At 44.3% G+C, this 24,376-nt stretch overlaps 1 protein-coding gene across 3 annotated transcripts; it reads left to right on the top strand.

Annotated features, from left to right (window-relative positions):
* The first annotated feature begins 428 nt into the window (after positions 1 to 428).
* On the top strand, positions 429 to 23,959 carry LOC137525738 (gamma-crystallin-3-like). 3 transcript variants are annotated; one of them, XM_068246923.1, is made up of 4 exons: positions 12,964 to 12,972; positions 14,069 to 14,311; positions 23,054 to 23,067; positions 23,701 to 23,959. In XM_068246923.1, exons 1-4 carry the CDS (start codon positions 12,964 to 12,966, stop codon positions 23,957 to 23,959), a joined length of 525 nt encoding a protein of 174 aa, XP_068103024.1. The 3 variants fall into 3 exon arrangements, with proteins under 3 accessions (XP_068103022.1, XP_068103024.1, XP_068103023.1); XM_068246921.1 differs by lacking the exons at positions 12,964 to 12,972; positions 23,054 to 23,067 and adding an exon at positions 429 to 498 and having other exon boundaries at positions 23,684 to 23,959; XM_068246922.1 differs by lacking the exon at positions 23,054 to 23,067 and having other exon boundaries at positions 23,684 to 23,959.
* Positions 23,960 to 24,376: the final 417 nt, after the last annotated feature.

Here is a 24,376-nt window from a genome sequence, read left to right on the forward strand (position 1 = left end):
TCCTTCCCACCTGCTCCTTAGTTGACCCCTAGGGGTGCAGTTAGGAATGGGCCCCTTATACAAATAATTGTGGGAGGTTAGGTTATGACCGATTTAAGCTCAATGACCCACTCTTTTGATGGTATTATGCCGAATTTTGTCAAAAACTGCCTGAATATCACTTAAAAATCGCCTGATTTAAGGATATTTGTTGTAATGTAATTATGTATTTTTTTAGAAGGCTTCGTGCTTCACTTTTCAACTATGATCTGTTTGTTTTTATTTACAGCTTTCTCGTTCCTATGCAGGTCACCTAGACAACTAGACGTTTGCTCTTCACTCCCCCCTGATACTGTGGCCGGAACTGCGTGAGATGCGATTGGTCACCTGGTGGTCACGACAGCCTATCAGATTTTTGTATACGCACCCAGAAGGGGTGGGGCCTATCTGGATGTTGTTAGCGGCTTGGAGCGGCGTTTTGTGATGCACACTCGGCTGGGGGGAGGTGCCATAGGAGTGGTAAGGTGATTTTTTAGTATATATGTATATATAAGTATATATATGTATATACAAGTTTGACATTTGTATGATGTATATGGTTTGCCTCTGAAGAAGCAGATTTTGTTCTGCGAAACAGACTGTCAGGCTATGCATCTATTTTATTAAAAAATTCAACCCATAATGTGCGCTCCTCAATCAATTTGTTAAACTAGCAACACTCTAAAATTGGTTACTGTGTTTTTGGATCGCTCCCAGTATTCAAGTGTGTGCCACTTTAAATCATAGGTAAATTTTAAATAAACCAGGGCGCTCTACAATAAAATATAGCCAAAGGTAGGTTCCTCATAACCTTTGCAATTCACTGAATAACAAGTCCCAAAATTAAAGTTCATGTGCAGCTATCTCCAGACTCTCATAGGATGCAAACAATCTTCCTGTGACACAGTGACCAGTAAACTCTCACCAGATTCTAAGCTGCCTTTTCAGGAACAGCTCATAGCGCTCCTGGCCCAGCCAGTAGTTCAGCCAATCTCCCAGATGTATCCTAGATCTTCCTGTGTCCTCAAATCATGGGGGCATAAGACAGAAAAAATCGCAATAGTGTAATACTGTTGGTAAGTAATATGGCTAAAGTAAGCACCAGTGCTCCCAGAGATTACGAGACACCACGTGCCCCTCCACCAAACACTCAATGAAGCCTCTCACCAGACTTCATGGCTGACCCAGCACAGACCAGCAGTAGCGCTTCATAGATACTCTCAATAATCCTCCTTCAGCAGCAGTATCCCTGAAACTCAGACAGGGACCAGCATAGTGTAAAACCGTTTTTTATTAAAAAGTATTAAAAAGAAGTGCACTCACAAATTTTCAGCAACAATGCGCATATAAAAAGTCCTTGAGCTCGATCAGAGTCCCTCGCTCCTTAGGCTCCGCCCAACTAATTTCGTCTCATGACTCATCAGGGGCTTAAGCCAATCAGAGCGAGAGGACGCTTTATACTCTGCCCACGCCGTCACATACCCTCAGGTGTCAGCATAATCTATTCATCACTCATTGGCTAAATCCTCATCCTACTCCGTAATTGGCTTATAGGTGCCTACATTACCCACCAGCCTCTAGTGGCCTAAAAACTTGGGCTCTGCAATTGGCTCAGTTACATGTCACTCACCACTCTCCTGTTTGAGCAGCCAACTGCGCCATACTAGATTCATTTGACGCCTACATTCCCCATGACTCCCTGGGGATACCAGAAACGTTCCGCTATTGGTTAGAGTTTCCGCTCCCGCTCACATCCCCACCCAAGGGCACCTGTCTGACAGCCCAAAAACCTCCCAAAAAACTCCCAAAAACCGTGTTTCATCCGCGTAACCTTACATGTAAGACTCTCTTTTCCCCTTAACTACATTCCCCATAAGGAGCATGACCGCTAAGTGGGTGAACATATTGCTAATATTAGTAGGGGCTTTAGGGGACATAATGTGTCTAAAAATTTTCTAGAAAAACATGATCGTAATCCAGCACTTTTGAAGTTTTGCGGTATTCAGAAACTCACCACAAAGTGAAGAGGTTGTCATAAAGTCCGGGAAATTTCAAGAATGGAGACAAGATGGATATTCGATTTTCAAACATTGTCGCCTGGTGGGTTGAATGTCGAGCTGGACATTAACTGTTTTATAGCTGATGATTGAGGGGAGGCACCAATATGGGTAAACATGTGACAAGTGTACCTAAAAGCTATGCAATGTATGTTGGGATGCTAAAACGGGGCACAGTCGGGTGGGTACCTAATGTGCAATATGAGGTAATCCCCTTTTGTGTGGATTTATGGATATGAAGGAGGGGGTCACTAATTGTGATATACTTTCCGATGATGGTTCTCACCCTTGTCAGCCTTTTGGGTGTTATGAATTGCATTAAGAGAGGGGCCGGGAAGGTCTATTGTGGAGATACCGGTCTATGGTGGAGATACCCCCCTATGAATTAACTCCTGTCCCTTTGTAAGATTTAAAAAGATATAATAGAGATATAACAAGAACAGTGATGCTGCTTGTAATTGCATTTAGGTAATGGTTGGGAAGGTCTATGTTGCATATTTCAAATAAACTGTTGCCCCTTTAAGAGTTTTAAAAGATGTAAAAAGATAGAATAGAGATAGAATAATAACAGTGAGCCGCTCTATTATGTAGGCAATAGACCGCTGACGGGTGGTGTAGCGGCACGACCACCTTAGCGGTCATGCTACTTATGGGGAATGTAGTTAAGGGGAAAAGAGAGTCTTACATGTAAGGTTACGCGGATGAAACGCGGTTTTGGGGAGTTTTTTGGGAGGTTTTTGGGCTGTCAGACAGTCGGTTGCCCTTGGGTGGGGATGTGAGTGGGAGCGGAACGTTTCTGGTATCCCCAGGGAGTCATGGGGAATGTAGGCGTCAAATGAATCTAGTATGGCGCAGTTGGCTGCTCAAACAGGAGAGTGGTGAGTGACATGTAACTGAGCCAAAAGTTAAAGAGAAATCGAGAGCCCAATATGGTGTAGTATGTCAAAATTGATTGGATAAATGAAACAGTGAGATGGTAATATTCACAAACACGGGTTAACACCTAGGTAACCACTCATTAGGCAGGTGAGGAGATTAGACCTGTCCTCACTCAGGATTAAGAAGTCGCTCTCTGTAGATAGGAAGAAAGGGGGTAGATCACCCCTCCACCTGGGGTGGACTCAAATATATTGGTAGGTGAACAGAGGCACCAGAAGGATAAAAGTACATAAAATTTTTTAAAAAATTGCTGGGAGGAAGTGGTGGACTCGCCTCCGTTAAAGCAGACACCAAGGACTGTAAATATATAGATATATACATTTATTGAAAATACCCCAAAGATGCAACGCGTTTCGCGGGCACAGCCTCTGGTGCTCTGCTTGCTATAACTGAATTGCTGTTGTTTATCCCCTGCTTATTGCCTGAAGAAGTGGGCTGTGCCCGCGAAACGCGTTGCATCTTTGGGGTATTTTCAATAAATGTGTATATCTATATATTTACAGTCCTTGGTGTCTGCTTTAACGGAGGCGAGTCCACCACTTCCTCCCAGCAATTTTTTAAAAAAATTTATGTACTTTTATCCTTCTGGCGCCTCTGTTCACCTACCAATATATGTAACTGAGCCAATTGCGGAGCCCAAGTTTTTAGGCCACTAGAGGCTGGTGGGTAATGTAGGCACCTATAAGCCAATTGCGGAGTAGGATGAGGATTTAGCCAATGAGTGATGAATAGATTATGCTGACACCTGAGGGTATGTGACGGCGTGGGCAGAGTATAAAGCATCCTCTCGCTCTGATTGGCTTAAGCCCCTGATGAGTCATGAGACTTAACTAGTTGGGCGGAGCCTAAGGAGCGAGGGACGCTGAACGAGCTCAAGGACTTTTTATATGCGCATTGTTGCTGAAAATTTGTGAGTGCACTTCTTTTTAATAAAAAACGGTTTTACACTATGCTGGTCCCTGTCTGAGTTTCAGGGATACTGCTGCTGAAGGAGGATTATTGAGAGTATCTATGAAGCGCTACTGCTGGTCTGTGCTGGGTCAGCCATGAAGTCTGGTGAGAGGCTTCATTGAGTGTTTGGTGGAGGGGCACGTGGTGTCTCGTAATCTCTGGGAGCACTGGTGCTTACTTTAGCCATATTACTTACCAACAGTATTACACTATTGCGATTTTTTTTCTTATGCCCCCATGATTTGAGGACACAGGAAGATCTAGGATACATCTGGGAGATTGGCTGAACTACTGGCTGGGCCAGGAGCGCTATGAGCTGTTCCTGAAAAGGCAGCTTAGAATCTGGTGAGCGTTTACTGGTCACTGTGTCACAGGAAGATTGTTTGCATCCTATGAGAGTCTGGAGATAGCTGCACATGAACTTTAATTTTGGGACTTGTTATTCAGTGAATTGCAAAGGTTATGAGGAACCTACCTTTGGCTATATTTTATTGTAGAGCGCCCTGGTTTATTTAAAATGTACCTATGCATCTATTTTACTCTGTTATATGACTGAGGATGACATAAAGGTGTAGTTCTTTGTACTGGAGCTGGTGTCGGATTCTCTTTATCTGCCTTGCTGGTCACTTTTGGTCTGGAGGCATGGCTCGAGACACCATATTCCCTCAGCAGGTCAGCCACTCATCTATTGCCGATCCATAGACTTTCCTTCTCTTTGTGGATATTTTGGAAAATGCCTTGAGATCTCTAGCTGTTGGATGGATGTTAAAAAGTATATCAAACTTTTGACAGAGGGAGAACCGGTCTCCAACCCATCCTTTTATCTGTTTCATAATACCAAAAAAACTGTTATAAAGTTTAAGCGCTCTCTTATGAAACATCTTATCCATGCAGTTCTTATACTGATAGCTAGATATTAGAAACTATGCCGTTCTTATACTGATAGCTAAATATTTGAAATCTATTCAAGCTTCATAGTCCATGCAATGGGTTCATGAGCTTAAAGTGTATCCATACAATGGATTCCCTTACTGCTCTTGGACCTAAAAACAAGATGCAATGTTCACACCCGTGGTTACCATGGCTTGAATTCCTTGAGTCTGATGACAACAAAGCCTTAACTGCTTCTTATCCAAATGGATGATCACATATTGTCTTGTATAATTAATTCCCCTGGATATTATTTGGGCATGATAGCCATATGAACCTGATCCATATATCTAAGGCTGAGTAGGGTCTTCTGGCCTTCTTGTCCAAGTGTCTCTGTTCTCTTTGCCTTTTTCTTCCCTTTTTTTCCACCTATGTTTTATACTCTTCTCTTTTTGTCTTATGGAACCCCTTCAAATAGCTTCATGCTGATGTACTTTGCTTTTATATACAATTTTCTAATACTTTTAGCTATCTAAGAGGTCTAGGTGTGTGTTCCTGCTGGGTCCTAGGTCTCTCAACCTGTCATAGGATAAGGCTGATATACGATATACGGGATCAGTGAATAATGGCGCACAGCGCCTATGCATAACAATGGCGCCGCATTAAAAAGATACGCTTATCGCTATTTATCGTTAGTACTTGTCACGTTCCGTAACAACTAGTGAGGACAGAGAGTGACTGATCTCCGGAGATCTGCAGTATCGCCAGAAATACAGATATACCTGATTATAAGTGATCTGCAGTCTCACCGATAATCCGATATATATGCTAACCTCTGTCCACCCAAAATGGAGTGTAATGATTGGTGCAAACAGTAAATAGCGTATTGCTCTGTGGCGAGGGCCCACAGAGCACAGACTATTGTCCAGCGGCAAGGGCCCGCTGGCGGGGATGGTCGACAAACAGGGGTCGGCAACAGGTAATCAGAAATACGAGGTACAGAATCAGGAGGCAGAGGCAGAGTATTGAGGGCTAGCCGGGGTTCGGCAACAGAGATCAGAGATACGAGGTACAGAGTCAGAAGGCAGAGGCAGAGTCTTGAGGGCTAGCCGGGGTTCGGCAACAGAGATCAGAGATACGAGGTACAGAGATGGTAGGCAAGAGAGTGAACGAGGGCACAGCAAGGTAGGCAACGGGTAATCAGATAGGCAACAGTACAAAAGGATTAGACAAACTCAGAGTCGAGAACAGGCAAAAGATCAAAGGCACAGGTAAATACAATGGTATATTTCTTCCAGTACTTATATATTGGCGTAACCAATATATAAGTATACTGTGGATCCGAGAGCTAGCACAGAGTGTGATCGCTACAGCGGACAAGGAGAACTGGCAGTCTGCTGCTTAAATGCAGACTGTCAGTCCAGGAACCCCCACCCCCCTGATGAGGTCAGCAAGAGGCGGGGAGTGCCTCAGCAGGACGGATCAAGGCAGCCTCCTCCTTAGGGCATAAAGGGCCTGACGCTCCGTGCGTGAGCGCGTTGCCCTGCCCTGAGATGAGGACATGCGGCTGGAACGACCGCCGGCGCTGCCAGCTGACGCGGGCCGGAAGTTCGGGGATCCGGTGACGTCAGAGCCGAGAGCAGCGTCCACACTGCCAGCCGCCGGAGGGGTGAGTCTATGCCTGACATTACCCCTCCCCTGAGGCATGGTCTCCGAACGCGCCAATGAAGGTTTATCAGGATGGGAATCGTGAAATTCCTGTATGAGTTCTTGTGCATGGAAATGATGTGCTGGTACCCAGGATCTCTCCTCAGGACCGTATCCTCTCCAATGAACCAGATACTGGAGAGAGTTCCTAACAAATCGAGAGTCTAGTATTCTCTCGACCTCATACTCAGGCTCACCGTCTACAATAACAGGAGGAGGACCAGAGTCCACATGCACCGCGGGTTTCAATAAAGACACATGAAATGTTCTTACCCCACGCATAGATTGGGGTAACGTTATCTGATAAGATACTTTATTGATTCTTTTAGCTACCGGATATGGACCTACGAATTTAGGCCCAAGTTTAGCTGATGGCTGCCGCAAAGCGATATGCCGAGTGGAGATCCAGACAAGATCCCCGGGAGAGAACTCCCACTCGGGTGAACGCTTTCGGTCAGCCTGTTGTTTCTGGAGGGAAACTGTTTTCTTTAAATTGGCATTCACTTCCCTCCAGCGAGATCTTAACGTCTCCTGCCAGGTTTCCAGGGCAGGAAAAGGAGAGGAACTGACAGGAAGGGGGGAAAACCTAGGAGATCTCCCATTAACAATCTGAAAAGGTGAAAACCCTGAGGAAGAGCTCCGAAGATTGTTGTGGGCAAATTCGGAGTATGGTAAGTATTGAACCCATTCCGTTTGATTGTCTGCCACATAACACCGGAGATACTGTTCCAGTGACTGGTTCACCCTCTCTGTCTGACCATTGGTCTGAGGGTGATAACCAGACGAAAATGAGAGCGTGATTCCTAGTACTCTGCAAAATTCCTTCCAAAATTCCGAGACAAACTGCACCCCCCTGTCAGACACTATATTCTCCGGGACCCCATGAAGGCGAAGGATGTGGATCACAAACAGATCTGCCAGTTCCTTGGCCGAAGGAAATTTTTTCAATGGCACGAAATGAGCCATTTTAGAAAATCGATCGACAATAACCCAAATCACCGTATTACCATCTGAAGAAGGTAATTCCCCTACGAAATCCATGGATATGTGAGTCCAGGGCTCGGAGGGTATGGGTAGGGGTTGGAGGGTACCTACTGGAGATATATGTGAGGGTTTGCTCCGTGAGCATACTGTACAAGAGACAACAAACTCCTCGACATCCCTCCTCCAATTGGGCCACCAGACACTTCTAGATAACAATTCTCTGGTTCTGGCTACTCCAGGATGACCTGCCAGTTTGGATGAATGAAACAGCTGTAACACTTGTAACCTAAACTGTAAAGGAACAAACATCAGATCAGGAGGTTTTCCTGCCGGACTGTCTGATTGATGAGGAAGAAGAACAGAGGCCAGATCCTCCCTTGAGTCTATACAAGCCAACACCACTTTCTCTGATAAAATTGGATCTGGTTCAGAGGGCAATACCGATTCTATGTCAAAGCATCGGGAAAGAGCATCTGCTTTGACATTTTTGCTTCCCGGTTTAAACGTGATAATGAAATCAAACCTGGAAAAAAATAAAGACCACCGTGCCTGTCTAGGATTTAACCTCTTAGCCCCCTTCAGATACTCTAAATTCTTATGATCCGTATATACTGTGATCACATGTTCTGCCCCCTCAAGCCAGTGTCGCCACTCCTCAAAAGCCAATTTCACAGCAAGCAATTCCCTGTTCCCGATATCATAATTTTTCTCTGCCTCAGAAATTTTTTTCGAAAAAAAAGCGCAAGGATGGAGTCTTCCCTGTGACCCGGTGTATTGTGATAAGACTGCCCCAACCCCAATCTCAGATGCGTCCACCTCCACGATAAACGGCCTGGAAGAATCGACGTGATGCAAAATGGGGGCGGAACAGAAGGCTGTCTTAAGGCTTTGAAAGGCGGAGATGGCCTCGGAAGACCAATTGACGGTGTTAGCCCCTTTTCTTGTCATATCAGTAAGAGGGGCTATCAAAGCGGCATACCCTCTTATGAATTTTCTGTAATAATTAGAAAAGCCCAAAAACCGTTGTAAGGCCTTCAGCCCAACCGGTTGAGGCCAGTTCAATACAGCCGTGACCTTGCTGTTATCCATTGATAACCCGGAACTAGAAATTATATAACCTAAGAATGGTACCTCAGTGACCTCAAACAAACATTTTTCCAATTTGGCATATAATGAATTCTCACGTAATTTGAGCAAAACATACTGAACCTGTGACCGATGTTCCTTGATATCATGAGAAAAAATCAGAATGTCATCTAAATAAACGACCACAAACCTCCCCACAACGTCCCTAAAAATGTCATTAACCAGCTCCTGGAAGACAGCGGGGGCATTACACAGGCCAAAAGGCATGACCGTATATTCGTAATGCCCGTCCTGAGTGTTGAACGCCGTCTTCCATTCGTCCCCCTGTCTAATTCTGACCAAATTGTAGGCTCCCCTAAGATCCAACTTAGTAAATATCTGGGCACCGGTGACCTGATTAAAAAGATCGTCGATCAGGGGAAGCGGGTAACGATTCTTAATCGTGATTGCGTTGAGAGCTCTGTAGTCAATACAAGGACGTAGCCCACCATCTTTTTTTTTCACAAAAAAAACCCCTGCCCCAGCGGGTGACCTAGAGGGTCGAATGAACCCCTTTTCCAAGTTCTCCCGGATGTATTCTCTCATGGCCACTTTCTCGGGACCAGTGAGATTATAAAGGTGACCCCTGGGAGGCATGGTTCCAGGTCTGAGTTCAATCGGGCAGTCATACGGTCTGTGAGGTGGCAGTGAATCAGCAGACCGTGGACAAAACACATCGGCATAAGATACATAAGGCTGAGGGAGGCCCTGAAGAACTAAATGAGTAGAACGAAGCGGGATTTGGGAAATACAATGCTCCTGACAGTAGGGTGACCAGGATAGTAATTGCCCAGAGGCCCAATCAATCTGTGGGGAATGCAGACGTAGCCATGGCAAGCCCAAAATAATAGGACAGGATGGCATTCTAATGAGATAGAATCGTAACTTCTCACAGTGTAGAACCCCCACATTACAAGTTAATTCAGGTGTGACAGAGACAGGCAAACTATCCTGCAATGGTGAATCGTCAATGGCCGTGACTATGATATGCTTCTCTAAAGGAATGACTGGTATGCCCATCTTTAGAGCCAGATTAGAATCCATAAAATTGGCTGCAGCGCCTGTGTCAATAAAAGCCTGCAGTAAATAGTCTTGTTTATTCCAGGAGATGGAAATGGGTAATACGACCTTATCTCTGGGAGGTACAGAATTCTCGCCCAGGGTAGTACCTCCGACTAACCCTAGGCGGAGAAGTTTTCCGCCTTCCTGGAACAAACAGACGCGATATGACCTTTCTCCCCACAATAAAGACATAGACCCTCTTTTCTCCTTCTTAACTTTTCTGTCTCCGATAGTTTGGAGTGACCCAGTTGCATGGGCTCGTCAGAGGGAGGAGAACTGGGAAGACTCATGGGAGGCTGGAGTCGCATAATGGGTCGCTGTCTAGATGACTTGTGAAAACGTACCCTGCGATCGATCTTAATAGCAAGACTTATGGCCTCATCCAGGGTTCTGGGTTCGGGATGACTTAACATCAACTCAGATACGGAGTCAGCCAACCCAGTCAAAAACCTATCTAGAAGAGACTGTGCCTCCCACCTGGTGGAGAACGACCACTTGCGTAACTCCGCAGCATAAGTCTCAACAGAGTTCTGACCCTGTCTGAGTCTTTTCAATTTCATTTCAGCCGTGGCAGCAATATCTGGGTCGTCATATACCACCGCCATGGCTTCGAAAAACTTCTCAACAGAGGTAAGGGCCTCATGACCTAAGGGTAAGCTATAGGCCCAGGTCTGTGAGTTGCCCTGTAGGAGGGTCTTTATAAGCGTGACCTTTTGTAATTCAGAACCAGATGAAATGGGACGCATCAAAAAATATGACTGACAGCGATCTCGAAAGTTTCGGAAATCAGCACGTTCCCCTGAAAACGGTATGGGCAACGGCATCTTAGGTTCGACAGGTGCTTTAGGAGCGGGAACACCTGGCGCCTGCAAGTTTTGCACAATCTCTGTTAATCGGTTGAGCTGGACCTGCTGGTCTTTAATGGTCTGATCCAATTGAGCAACAACCGTCATCAGAGTATTAACCTGCTGGACCAGGGCCTCCATGTTAATTGGTCCGCTGTACTGTCACGTTCCGTAACAACTAGTGAGGACAGAGAGTGACTGATCTCCGGAGATCTGCAGTATCGCCAGAAATACAGATATACCTGATTATAAGTGATCTGCAGTCTCACCGATAATCCGATATATATGCTAACCTCTGTCCACCCAAAATGGAGTGTAATGATTGGTGCAAACAGTAAATAGCGTATTGCTCTGTGGCGAGGGCCCACAGAGCACAGACTATTGTCCAGCGGCAAGGGCCCGCTGGCGGGGATGGTCGACAAACAGGGGTCGGCAACAGGTAATCAGAAATACGAGGTACAGAATCAGGAGGCAGAGGCAGAGTCTTGAGGGCTAGCCGGGGTTCGGCAACAGAGATCAGAGATACGAGGTACAGAGTCAGGAGGCAGAGGCAGAGTCTTGAGGGCTAGCCGGGGTTCGGCAACAGAGATCAGAGATACGAGGTACAGAGATGGTAGGCAAGAGAGTGAACGAGGGCACAGCAAGGTAGGCAACGGGTAATCAGATAGGCAACAGTACAAAAGGATTAGACAAACTCAGAGTCGAGAACAGGCAAAAGATCAAAGGCACAGGTAAATACAATGGTATATTTCTTCCAGTACTTATATATTGGCGTAACCAATATATAAGTATACTGTGGATCCGAGAGCTAGCACAGAGTGTGATCGCTACAGCGGACAAGGAGAACTGGCAGTCTGCTGCTTAAATGCAGACTGTCAGTCCAGGAACCCCAACCCCCCTGATGAGGTCAGCAAGAGGCGGGGAGTGCCTCAGCAGGACGGATCAAGGCAGCCTCCTCCTTAGGGCATAAAGGGCCTGACGCTCCGTGCGTGAGCGCGTTGCCCTGCCCTGAGATGAGGACATGCGGCTGGAACGACCGCCGGCGCTGCCAGCTGACGCGGGCCGGAAGTTCGGGGATCCGGTGACGTCAGAGCCGAGAGCGGCGTCCACACTGCCAGCCGCCGGAGGGGTGAGTCTATGCCTGACAGTACTGCATAATAATGGCGCACAGGGAAAAAAGAAGAAAAACGGCACACACTAACGTTATTTATCAATAGTGGCACACACTAACGTTATTTATCAATAGTGGCACACACTAACGTTATTTATCAATAGCGCCCTACATAAGCCAAACTGCAGATGTTATTTAACTGCAAAACGGGTAATGGATTTAATGTAACACTGTCAAGGTTAGGGTTAGACACCACTGGGGGGGGGGTCTTAAGGTTAGGCACCACCAGGGGGGTCTTAGGGTTAGGCACCACTAGGGGGGTCTTAGGGTTAGGCACCACCAGGGGGGTCTTAGGGTTAGGCACCACCAGGGGGGTCTTAGGGTTAGGCAACACCAGGGGGGTCTTAGGGTTAGGCACCACCAGGGGGTGGTTAGGGTTAGGCACCACCAGGGGGTGGTTAGGGTTAGGCACCACCAGGGGGTGGTTAGGCACCACCAGGGGGGTCTTAGGGTTAGGCACCACCAGGGGGTGGTTAGGGTTAGGCACCACCAGGGGGTGGTTAGGGTTAGGCACCACCAGGGGGTGGTTAGGGTTAGGCACCACCAGGGGGGTCTTAGGGTTAGGCACCACCAGGGGGGGTCTTAGGGTTAGGCACCACCAGGGGGGTTTAGGGGTTAGGGATAGGTACAGAGAGGGTTCTGTGTGTTAACGATAAATAACAATAAGGCTTTAACGTTAAATAACAATAAGGCTTTAACGTTAAATAGCGATAAGCGGCAAACGGATTAGCGGCAACACCGTGCGCCATTATTCGCAGGCGCCATTTTCAGATGGATGCTGATATACATGTGGGGGCAGACACGTGTATTTCATTCTTCTGCTCCTCAGCATTGATATTTTTAGTGCCTAGCTGTCAGGGTTATATTTGAATTACCCTGTTGTAATACTGCAAAAATAAAGAATTTTTAAAGAACAAATTGACTGTGGTAATGCACTGGCAACTTCAATATTTAAACTTCCTAATTTTCCCTTTGAAGCTGCCCATGATTAGTTCAGAAAATGTAAAATAATCTTTTGTTTAGTGATGCATTGTTTTTGGGCATTGTGCCATAGAACACACAAGAACAATGTCCACAAAGGAATGCAAAAAAGAATGCATGAAAAACATGGAATAGCTACACTTTTTGCTTACGTCTGAAAAGTCCAAACATTGCATTCAAACCAAGCTGTATTTAAACCCTCCATTCCACATGCCATGAGTTCAAATTTCAGCTGGACATACACGATTGAAACATGGGAAAGGTATGCAATAATTTATAAATATTTTAGTTAGTTATGTTACTAAGTTAAGTATGCATTTATTTTTTAGGAAAGAAAATATGATCTATGAAACGAAAACTATTAAACGAAAACTATAAAATGTTGGAGACCTCCAAAGAGAGTACCTAGTCACCACTTAAACAAGTGTACACCTAACTAAATATAAAAAATACACACATTTTAAAATCACAAACAGTTCCATTCACTTGAGGGTAATGTGTCCATATCATTAAATGATAACTGCTTTCCAGAGGAGTCAGTAATCCCTATCCAGTTTCTTCTGATAAATCTTCAAACAACTTAGTGCAATATGATCTACAATGATTTGCAATGATCCTTGTATGAAGCTACTGGAAAATATTTCTCCTTTATAGAGTCATCACTGGTCCACCATTAAAATCCAAATTATTTATCGTACTCAGTTGAAATATTTGGTTGCTTTTACATCGATTCCATGTTTTCAATGCTGATACACAGTTGAAATAGTAGCTCATATATCAGTTCTCTGATTTCCTCAGAAGTACAATGTTTAGACAACCACAGCTCTGATATGGAAGATGTGGATATGAAAGTGGCTGTAACCCACCACCGACAGACTTATACTTAGAACTCTCACACTTTCTTAAGTACAGCACTACCAAGTGTGGTAAAGGTGAAGTCCATGGTGACCAATCACAGCACCTGCTTAACGTCAGGAAGATGATGGTCAGGGCAAAGATGCTGGGAAAAGATTATGAAAACCCCTAGGGTGCCCAGTCAGAGATGACAATGTCTAAACAGAATAGGAGTACCCACAGAAGTTGGTAATCAAAGCAGGTGGAGACAGTCAGATACAACGAGATCCTCCAATATGAGGAGTAGATCGAAAAGTTCCAAAATACTGCACCAAGATACAAGCAAAGTTCATAAAAGTTCTCACCCCCCTCCTCAGTATAGGTTCCAGAGATGCCACCAAAGGACAAGAGAGAAATCCATGTACGTATTAGGTCAGCATATTTTGCCATCAATACAACAACCTTTAAATTGTAACGGTTTAAAATGAATATTCACTAAATTGGGAACACTTTTTGTTCAACAGATAATCTTTTATGAGGACAAGAACTTCCAAGGTCGCTCTTATGAGTGTAATTCTGAATGTCCTGACATGTCCTCATACTTCAGACGCTGCAACTCCATCCGAGTAGAAAGTGGAAACTGGATCCTGTATGAATTTCCGAACTACAGAGGGCGCCAATACTTTCTACACAGAGGAGAGTACCCTGACTTTCAGCAATGGATGGGATACAATGATTCTATTAGGTCTTGTCGTCTGAGTCCTCATGTAATTATAAATATCTTAATTTTTTTGCTTGACAGGGCATAGCATAAATCTGAAGTGGGAACTATATGAAGGGTGCCAATGCTGTACTCTATACATAACAATTGATACGGGGCACCAAAACCTGCCAAGAACAACCACAGAGTCAGTGGTGCAAGAAGGGGATTGGGAACAGTTTGTTAATGATTACTACTATTCAAAGCATCTATAGAAGTGATTATTACCAGCACATGACCAATAAAGAACTACTACTGCGGTTGAGAGAGGGCCCCTCTGGCCCAAGCGCCCTGATGTGGTTGCTACCGCTGCAACCCCTATTGCTATGCCACTGGCTGATCCTTTTCCATTAATGCCTTAAAGGAAAACCAAGATAGGGTAGTAAGGAGTTAACATACTTGTATAGATAATGTAATTCAGATGATGACTCTGTCCTCCATTCTGTTCAGCACTGCATAATTTAGCACTGTAAATCCTCCCACAACTCACTTGGCTCGCCAGGTTGGGACCATAGACTTGGATTTATAAATCACGTTGCCATCATGGGTATACACAGTTCAATTCCAAAGGACCTTCAGCAGTGGGAGCATGGCTGCTGCATCCTTTGGGATTGAACTGTGTGTGCACATGACAGCAATGTAATTTTTGGATCTGGGTTAAATGTCATTAACCAAGTAGGTTGTGGACAGGTGCAAAAGGATTTACACTGGATTACATTATCTGTAAGTATAAGTATGTTAACGCCTTACTACCCTGGTTTCACCTTGGATTTCCTTTAAAGTGTACCAGAGCTGAATAAAAAAGAAAATGTTTTATACATATCTGGGGCTTCCTCCAGCACCGTCTGCTCGGATCACTCCCACGCCACTTTCCTCCACTGTCTGCAGCTCCGGTACAGGGTCCCGTCACTTAAGCCAGTCGGGGTCACTCTACGCACGAGAAGTGCTTCCTCTACGTTTCTCTACAGTGGCTGCTGGAGAGATACGAAAAAAGAGCGCACTTCTCTTACTTCAGACTGGCTGCGACTGACAGAAGTGACAGGACCTGGTACCGGAGCTGCAGACAGCGGAGGACGGCGGCATGGGAGCGATCCAAGCGTATGGGGCTGGAGGAAGCCAGGTATGTATAAAAAAACTTTTTATTTTATTCGGCTTTGGTTTCCTTTAAGAATCACTATTCTAAGATGAGTAGGTAAGTGAGGTGTCCTAAATCTACTCTGACTTCACTGACTGCATGCTTGTTGCAGGTGGCTGCTGTTGCATAGGGATGAGCAGAAATTATGCCTATGCAATGATAATACAAAATTTTGGGAAAAGCGTAATTAATTTTGTATGTAATTTTAAGCATTTGTAATTACGCATGAATTTGCGTGTAATTTATGTGTAATTTCGTGCCTACTTTGGCAGTGAATAGCAAAGCCCCCATACATACTATTGCTACCAATATTGCTACCAATATTGCTACATATGTTAAGGAGAATGGTGGGTACATTTTAACCACTTGAGGACCACAGTCTTTCTACCCCTTAAGGACTAGAGCCTTTTTCTCCATTCAGACCACTGCAGCTTTCACGGTTTATTGCTCAGTCATACAACCTACCAACTAAATGAATTTTACCTCCTTTTTCTGTCACTAATACAGCTTTCTTTTGGTGCTATTTGATTGCTGCTGCGAGTTTTAGTTTTTATTATATTCATCAAAAAAGACATGAATTTTGTCAAAAAAATGACTTTTTTAACTTTCTGTGCTGACATTTTTCAAATAAAGTAAAATTTCCTATACATTTGAGCGCGAAAGTTATTCTGCTACATGTCTTTGATAAAAAATAACATTCAGTGTATATTTATTGGATTGGGTAAAAGTTATAGTGTTTACAAACTATGGTGCAAAAAGTGAATTTTCCCATTTTGGAGCATCACTGACTTTTCTGACCACCTGTCATGTTTCATGAGGTGCTAAAATTCCAGGATAGTATAAATACCCCCCAAATGACCCCATTTTGGAAAGAAGACATCCCAAAGTATTCACTGAGAGGCATGGTGAGTTCATAGAAGATTTTATTTTTTGTCACAAGTTAGCGGAAAATGACACTTTGTGACAAAAAAAAATGGAAAAAAGTTTCCATCTCTTCTAACTTGCGACAAAAAAAAAAAATGAAATCTGCCATGGACTCACTATGCTCCTCTCTGAATACCTTGAAGGGTCTACTTTCCAAAATTGGGTCATTTGTGAGGTGTGTTTACTGTCCTGGCATTTTGGGGGGGGTGCTAAATTGTAAGCACCCCTGTGAAGCCTAAAGGTGCTCATTGGACTTTGGGCTCCTTAGCGCAGTTAGGCTGCAAAAAAGTGCCACACATGTGGTATTGCCGTACTCAGGAGAAGTAGTATAATGTGTTTTGGGGTGTATTTTTACACATACCCATGCTGAGTGGGAGAAATATCTCTGTAAATGACAATTTTTTGATTTTTTTTTTACACACAATTGTCCATTTACAGAGATATTTCTCCCACTCAGCATGGGTATCTGTAAAATACACCCCAAAACACATTATACTACTTCTCCTGAGTACGGCGATACCACATGTGTGGCACTTTTTTGCACCCTAACTGCGCTAAGGGGCCCAAAGTCCAATGAGTACCTTTAGGATTTCACAGGTCATTTTGGGGCATTTGTTTTCTAGACTACTCCTCACGGTTTAGGGCCCGTAAAATGCCAGGGCAGTATAGGAACCCCACAAGTGACCCCATTTTAGAAAGAAGACACCCCAAGGTATTCCGTTAGGAGTATGGCGAGTTCATAGAAGATTTTATTTTTTGTCACAGGTAAGCGGAAAATGATTTTAATTGTTTTTTTTCACAAAGTGGCATTTTTCGCTAACTTGTGACAAAAAATAAAATCTTCTATGAACTCACCATACTCCTAACGGAATACCTTTGGGTGTCTTCTTTCTTGTCTTGAAACCAAATGTCGCAAAATGACCTGTGAAATCCTAAAGGTACTCATTGGACTTTGGGCCCCATAGCGCACATAGGGCTTGATTTACAAAACGGTGCTAACTTTAGCACTGGCCCTTAGCACGTCTAAACTCAGTTGAAATGTGAGAAGTAGTGATCGTGCGCAAAGTACCGCGCGCACTTCACAGAGCGCAGGCAGAAGTGCCCACTAAAGCCTATGGGACTTAGCGCGCGCATAGGATTTTGTGTGCGCAAAATTTTGCACGCGGTACTTAGCGCACAATCTGATTGAGAAAACTGGTGCTAACCTACTTAGCACCCTGGTTAGCGCGCCTTAAGACTTTAGACGTGCTAAGTAGGTTAGCACCTCTTAGTAAATCAAGCCCATAGGGTGCAAAAAAGTGCCACACATGTGGTACTGCTGTACTCAGGAGAAGTAGTATAATGTGTTTTGTGGTGTATTTTTACACATACCCATGCTGGGTGGGAGAAATATCTCTGTAAATGACAATTTTTTGATTTTTTTTTTACACACAATTGTCCATTTACAGAGATATTTCTCCCACTCAGCATGGGTATCTGTAAAATACACCCCAAAACACATTATACTACTTCTCCTGAGTACGGCGATACCACATGTGTGGCACTTTTTTGCACCCTAACTGCGCTAAGGGGCCCAAAGTCCAATGAGTACCTTTAGGATTTCACAGGTCATTTTGGGGCATTTGTTTTCTAGACTACTCCTCACGGTTTAGGGCCCGTAAAATGCCAGGGCAGTATAGGAACCCCACAAGTGACCCCATTTTAGAAAGAAGACACCCCAAGGTATTCCGTTAGGAGTATGGCGAGTTCATAGAAGATTTTATTTTTTGTCACAGGTAAGCGGAAAATGATTTTAATTGTTTTTTTTCACAAAGTGGCATTTTTCGCTAACTTGTGACAAAAAATAAAATCTTCTATGAACTCACCATACTCCTAACGGAATACCTTTGGGTGTCTTCTTTCTTGTCTTGAAACCAAATGTCGCAAAATGACCTGTGAAATCCTAAAGGTACTCATTGGACTTTGGGCCCCATAGCGCACATAGGGCTTGATTTACAAAACGGTGCTAACTTTAGCACTGGCCCTTAGCACGTCTAAACTCAGTTGAAATGTGAGAAGTAGTGATCGTGCGCAAAGTACCGCGCGCACTTCACAGAGCGCAGGCAGAAGTGCCCACTAAAGCCTATGGGACTTAGCGCGCGCATAGGATTTTGTGTGCGCAAAATTTTGCACGCGGTACTTAGCGCACAATCTGATTGAGAAAACTGGTGCTAACCTACTTAGCACCCTGGTTAGCGCGCCTTAAGACTTTAGACGTGCTAAGTAGGTTAGCACCTCTTAGTAAATCAAGCCCATAGGGTGCAAAAAAGTGCCACACATGTGGTACTGCTGTACTCAGGAGAAGTAGTATAATGTGTTTTGTGGTGTATTTTTACACATACCCATGCTGGGTGGGAGAAATATCTCTGTAAATGACAATTTTTTGATTTTTTTTTTACACACAATTGTCCATTTACAGAGAGATTTCTCCCACCCAGCATGGGTATGTGTAAAAATACACCCCAAAACACATTATACTACTTCTCCTGAGTACGGCGATATGACATGTGTGACACTTTTTTGCAGCCTAGGTGCGCTAAGGGGCCCAACATCCTATTCACAGGTCATTTTGAAGCATTTGTTTTCTAGACTACTCCTCACGGTTTAGGGCCCCTAAAATGCCAGGGCAGTATAGGAACCCCACAAATGACCGCATTTTAGAAAGAAGACACCCAAAGGTATTCCGTTAGGAGTATGGCGAGTTCATAGAAGATTTTATTTTTTGTCACAAGTTAGTGAAAAATGACACTTTGTGAAAAAACTATAAAAATCAATTTCCGCTAACTTTTGACAAAAAATAAAATCTTCTATGAACTCGTCATACATCTAACAGACTACCTTGGGGTGTCTTTTTTCTAAAAAGGGGTCACTTGTGGGGTTCCTATACTGCCCTGGCATTTTACGGGCCCAAAACCGTGAGTAGTCTGGAAACCAAATGTCTCAAAATGACTGTTCAGGGGTATAAGCATCTGCAAATTTTGATGACAGGTGGTCTATGAGGGGGCAAATTTTGTGGAACCGGTCATAAGCAGGGTGGCCTTTTAGATGACAGGTTGTATTGGGCCTGATCTGATGGATAGGAGTGCTAGGGGGGTGACAGGAGGTGATTGATGGGTGTCTCAGGGGGTGGTTAGAGGGGAAAATAGATGCAATCAATGCACTGGGGAGGTGATTGGAAGGGGGTCTGAGGGTTTGACTGAGTGATCAGGAGCCCACACGGGGCAAATTAGGGCCTGATCTGATGGGTAGGTGTGCTAGGGGGTGACAGGTGGTGACAGGAGGTGATTGATGGGTGTCTCAAGGTGTGATTAGTGGGGGGAATAAATGCAAGCAATGCACTGGCGAGGTGATCAGGGCTGGGGTCTGAGGGTGTGGGCGGGTGATTGGGTGCCCTAGGGGCACATAGGGGTCTAATCTGATGGGTAGCAGTGACAGGTGGTGACAGAGGGTGATTGATGGGTAATTAGTGGGTGTTTAGAGGAGAGAACAGATGCAATGCACTTGGGAGGTGATCTGACATCTGCGGGCGATCTATTGGTGTGGGTGGGTGATCAGATTGCCCGCAAGGGGCAGGTTAGGGGCTGATTGATGGGTGGCAGTGACAAGGGGTGATTGATGGGTGATAGGTGATTGGCAGGTGATTGACAGGTGATCAGTGGGTTATTACAGGGAAGAACAGATGTAATTAATGCACTGGCGAATTGATAAGGGGGGGTCTGAGGGCAATCTGAGCGTGTGGGCGGGTGATTGGGTGCCCGCAAGGGGCAGATTAGGGTCTGATCTGATAGGTAACAGTGACAGGTGGTGATAGGGGGTGATAGGGGGTGATTGATGGGTAATTAGTGGGTGTTTAGAGAAGAGAACAGATGTAAACAATACACTTGGGAGGTGATTTGACGGCGGGTTTGCGGGCGATCTAATGGTGTGGGTGGGTGATCAGATTGCCCGCAAGGGCAGGTTAGGGGCTGATTGATGGGTGGCAGTGACAGGGGGTAATTGATGGGTGATAGGTGATTGGCAGGTGATTGGCAGGTGATTGACAGGTGATCAGTGGGTTATTACAGGGAAGAACAGATGTAATTAATGCACTGGCGAATTGATAAGGGGGGGTCTGAGGGCAATCTGAGCGTGTGGGCGGGTGATTGGGTGCCCGCAAGGGGCAGATTAGGGTCTGATCTGATAGGTAACAGTGACAGGTGGTGATAGGGGGTGATTGATTGGTGATTGACGCGTAATTAGTGGGTGTTTAGAGAAGAGAACAGATGTAAACAATACACTTGGGAGGTGATTTGACGGCGGGTTTGCGGGCGATCTAATGGTGTGGGTGGGTGATCAGATTGCCCGCAAGGGGCAGGTTAGGGGCTGATTGATGGGTGATTGATGGGTGATTGATGGGTGATTGACAGGTGATTGACAGGTGATCAGGGGGGATAGATGCATACAGTACACGGGGGGGGGGGGGGGTCTGGAGGGGGGGGTCTGGGGAGAATCTGAGGGGTGGGGGGGTGTGATCAGGAGTCCCCAGGGAGCAGTTTAGGGAATTTTTTTAAAAAATAGCGTCGACAGATAGTGACAGGGAGTGATTGATGGGTTATTAGGGGGGTGATTGGGTGCAAACAGTGGTCTGGGGGGTGGGCAGGGGAGGGGTCTGAGGGGTGCAGTGGGCGATCAGGGGGCAGGGGGGGCAGATTAGTGTGTTTAGGTGCAGACTAGGGTGGCTGCAGCCTGCCCTGGTGGTCCCTCGGACACTGGGACCACCAGGGCAGGAGGCAGCCTGTATAATACACTTTGTATACATTACAAAGTGTATTATACACTTTGTAGCGGCGATCGCGGGGTTAACACCCGCCGGCGCTTCCGAACGGCCGGCGGGTTGTCGTCGCGGGTGGGCAGAGCCAGTTGCCGGGGGAAGCACGCGTCATCAATGACGGGATCGCTCCCCCAGCATGCCGAAAGGACGCAACGCCCTTGGGTGTATTGCGGTCCTTTCGGCGTCCACTTTGCCGCCGCCCATCGGCTGTGGGCGGTCGGCAAGTGGTTAAAAAAATACATTTTTTTAAAAAGACCTTTTAGTTTTTGAGAAAATTGATTTTAATAATACAAAGAAAAATATTTTTTAACCTCTAGCCGACTGCTCCATGCCAACTGGCATAAACTCGTCGGCAGCCCCAGGACCACTCCACGCCAATTGGCATGAAATCCTGGGGCGGGATTTTGCAGGAGATTGCGCCCGCCGATGCGCATCTCCACTTGAATGACAGAGCTCCGCTCCGTCATCAGTCTCCCAGCCGCGATCGCTGCTAGGAGACTGTTAGAAACCACTGCCTATTTACTCTGTACAGCACTGCGATCTACGACATCGCTGCACTGGGGACAGCCGTGTGACATGGCTGTCCCCCTGGGTGGCAGGAAAGTGATCTGCTGTGATAGGCTGAAGCCTATGACAGCCAATCGTGCTGATTGTCTGGCGGGGGGAGTGAGGGATAAAAAAAATAATTTTAGATTTTTAATTTTATTAGACCATAAAACAAATAAATATTTATAAAATAAGAAACATCCTGGGAGCGATCAGACCTCACCGACAGAAAGCTCTGTTGGAGGCCAGAAAAGGAGGGGGGGGGATCACTTGTGTGCTGAGTTATACGGTGCTGCAGCGAGCCCTTAAAGCTGCAGTGGCCTATTTTGTAAAAAATAGCCTGGTCACTAGGGGGGTTTAAGACCATGGTCCTCAAGTGGTTTAACTGTCATTTTTCTGAGTTTAAAAACCATTTTTCTTTGCCTCTTTAAAATCGATTTTCTCAAAAATGACAAGGTCTTTTTGACTTATATCCACTATTCTCCTTAACATATGTAGTAATTTTGGTAGCAATAGCATGTATGGGGGCTTTGCTATTACCACCAAAGTTGGCACAAAATTATGCTTAAATTAATGCTTAATTACGAATGCTTATACAAAATCAATTGCATTAACAATTTGTTATTACGTATAAGCACAATTGCAAAAATGTATGCAAAATGTTGCGTAATCGTATCTAGCTGATTACAATCATCACTGCTGGTGCATTTTTCAGACACTGATAAAGGTAAAGAATCAACCTTGACATTTTCAGTTTTAAAAGATAATAGTAATGACAGCTTAGCTATTTCCCTCCCTTCAAGGTTCCTTTAATATATCATCTTATTTTCTTTATTTAAGTACAGATAACCTCAACACTGCAAGCATTTTTTTTATAAGGTACTTACAATACGCAATCATGTATCTGTTTTATGTATTCATCCCTCCCATCCTCCAGGTTACATTGTTAAAACATGGAACCAATTGAGACCTAAGTGGAGTTTTTGATAAAACATAGGTTAAGCATAAGTGATTTTGATTATGCTCACAAATCACTACCCAAACATGTTCTTTGAGCACTCATGCAATTACAATGCATTAGGCATTTTGGCCTCCAGAAGTTACCTAAAAAATCTCATTTCAAGCATTATTTGAATGCTTTGTTCAACTATGTTGGCCTGAATTACTAAGTCAAACAATTCAAATTGTATTGTCAGATTTGTTCTCTTGAATGCTCATAACTGACAGGCAGAATGCAAACCCACTCTGCCCAGGCTGTGATGCAGCTGCATTGTGCAGAGAAAGGAACCCTGTAGCTCTCTACACATAAGTATCAGAATCAATGTAATGAATGAAGAATATTGCACATGCATCAATGTTATCTATTATAGCCTGGCATTGTGCTACCTTGGCGGCATGTGGTTTAAAAAAAAGTATTTTTTTTTTTAAATTAGCTGTGGCTGTGCAGTGCAATGTCTGCGGAACACTTTAAAACTGCATGCTCATATGTATGTGCAGTTTGCAGGTGGAACTTGGAACAGAAACTTATGAAAGTTTTCTTACAAAACATCTTAAGTTATAGAGATTGAATGATTAAAACACAATGATACATTGTCTACATAACTTTTAACATTTGGACATAACATGCAAGTAACCTGTAGAGCCTTACTTCCAAAAACACCATTGTCCAAGTGTTGAGGTAAATGATCTCTTTCCCACCACCGTCCCACCACTGCCCCAAAAATGGTGTGGATAATTGACTGGGGGATTATGCTGCTATCTAGTCACCAATTTAGTAAGCAACAAATAAGTCAACATCATCAAGAGTTAAAGTTAAAATAAATTAAAAGGTGGAAGTTGCACATGAAACAAAACAAAACAAAAAAAGATCAATAATAACTTGCCACTTGTACTTTGTTTTGTTTTAAAAAAAAATGTTTTAACAGCATCAAGGCTCATTCAGAATCAGAATCTATGAGAGAGAAGACTTCAGAGGTCAAATGATGGAGTTTACTGAAGATTGTCCTCATGTTTATGAAAATTTCCACTATCATGACATTTACTCCGTTGATGTACAAGATGGATATTGGATGTTCTATGAGGAACCTCAGTACAGAGGACACCAGTATTATCTGAGGCCTGGAGAATATAGAAGATACATTGACTGGGGTGCAACTAACCCCAGAATTGGGTCATTCAGAAGAGTTCACTATGCCTACTAATTACAGAGAAAACTAACATTGAATATAAAATTTGAAACAATTAAAATTCTTAGATTATCTTTCTTGTTTCGAGTCAAATTTATTTGGGATATTTTGAATTAATTTTGAAACATTCTGTTCAGTTGGTTTATACTTGATAGAAAATTGTTTTCTATTTTCATAGATATGTACTGTAAGTCATGCTTTCAGAAAAGATAGATCAAATAAAAAAAGAAGGGGGAGTATGTTTGTTAGAACTTCCTTAGCTCCAGTTTTGATGGATGACATGGCTGAGGACTATGGCAATGTAGAATCTGTATGGCTAAGTGTTCATTCCAGAGATAAGAATTGCCGATTGCTTATTGAGGTCTGTTATAAACCACCTCACGAGATGGAGGAAGTGCAATTGCTGCAGTAGATTGCAAAAGCGGGGTCATG

Source organism: Hyperolius riggenbachi, chromosome 7 (assembly GCF_040937935.1).
Source record: "Hyperolius riggenbachi isolate aHypRig1 chromosome 7, aHypRig1.pri, whole genome shotgun sequence".
Taxonomy (NCBI): Eukaryota; Metazoa; Chordata; class Amphibia; order Anura; family Hyperoliidae; genus Hyperolius; species Hyperolius riggenbachi.

Coding starts and splice junctions, on each gene's coding strand:
- LOC137525738 (XM_068246921.1), top strand. CDS start 463: ATGCACACTCGGCTGGGGGGAGGTGCCATAGGAGTG. Junction 499..14,068: donor GGGGAGGTGCCATAGGAGTG/GTAAGGTGATTT, acceptor TTTGTTCAACAG/ATAATCTTTTATGAGGACAA. Junction 14,312..23,683: donor CTTGTCGTCTGAGTCCTCAT/GTAATTATAAAT, acceptor ATGTTTTAACAG/CATCAAGGCTCATTCAGAAT.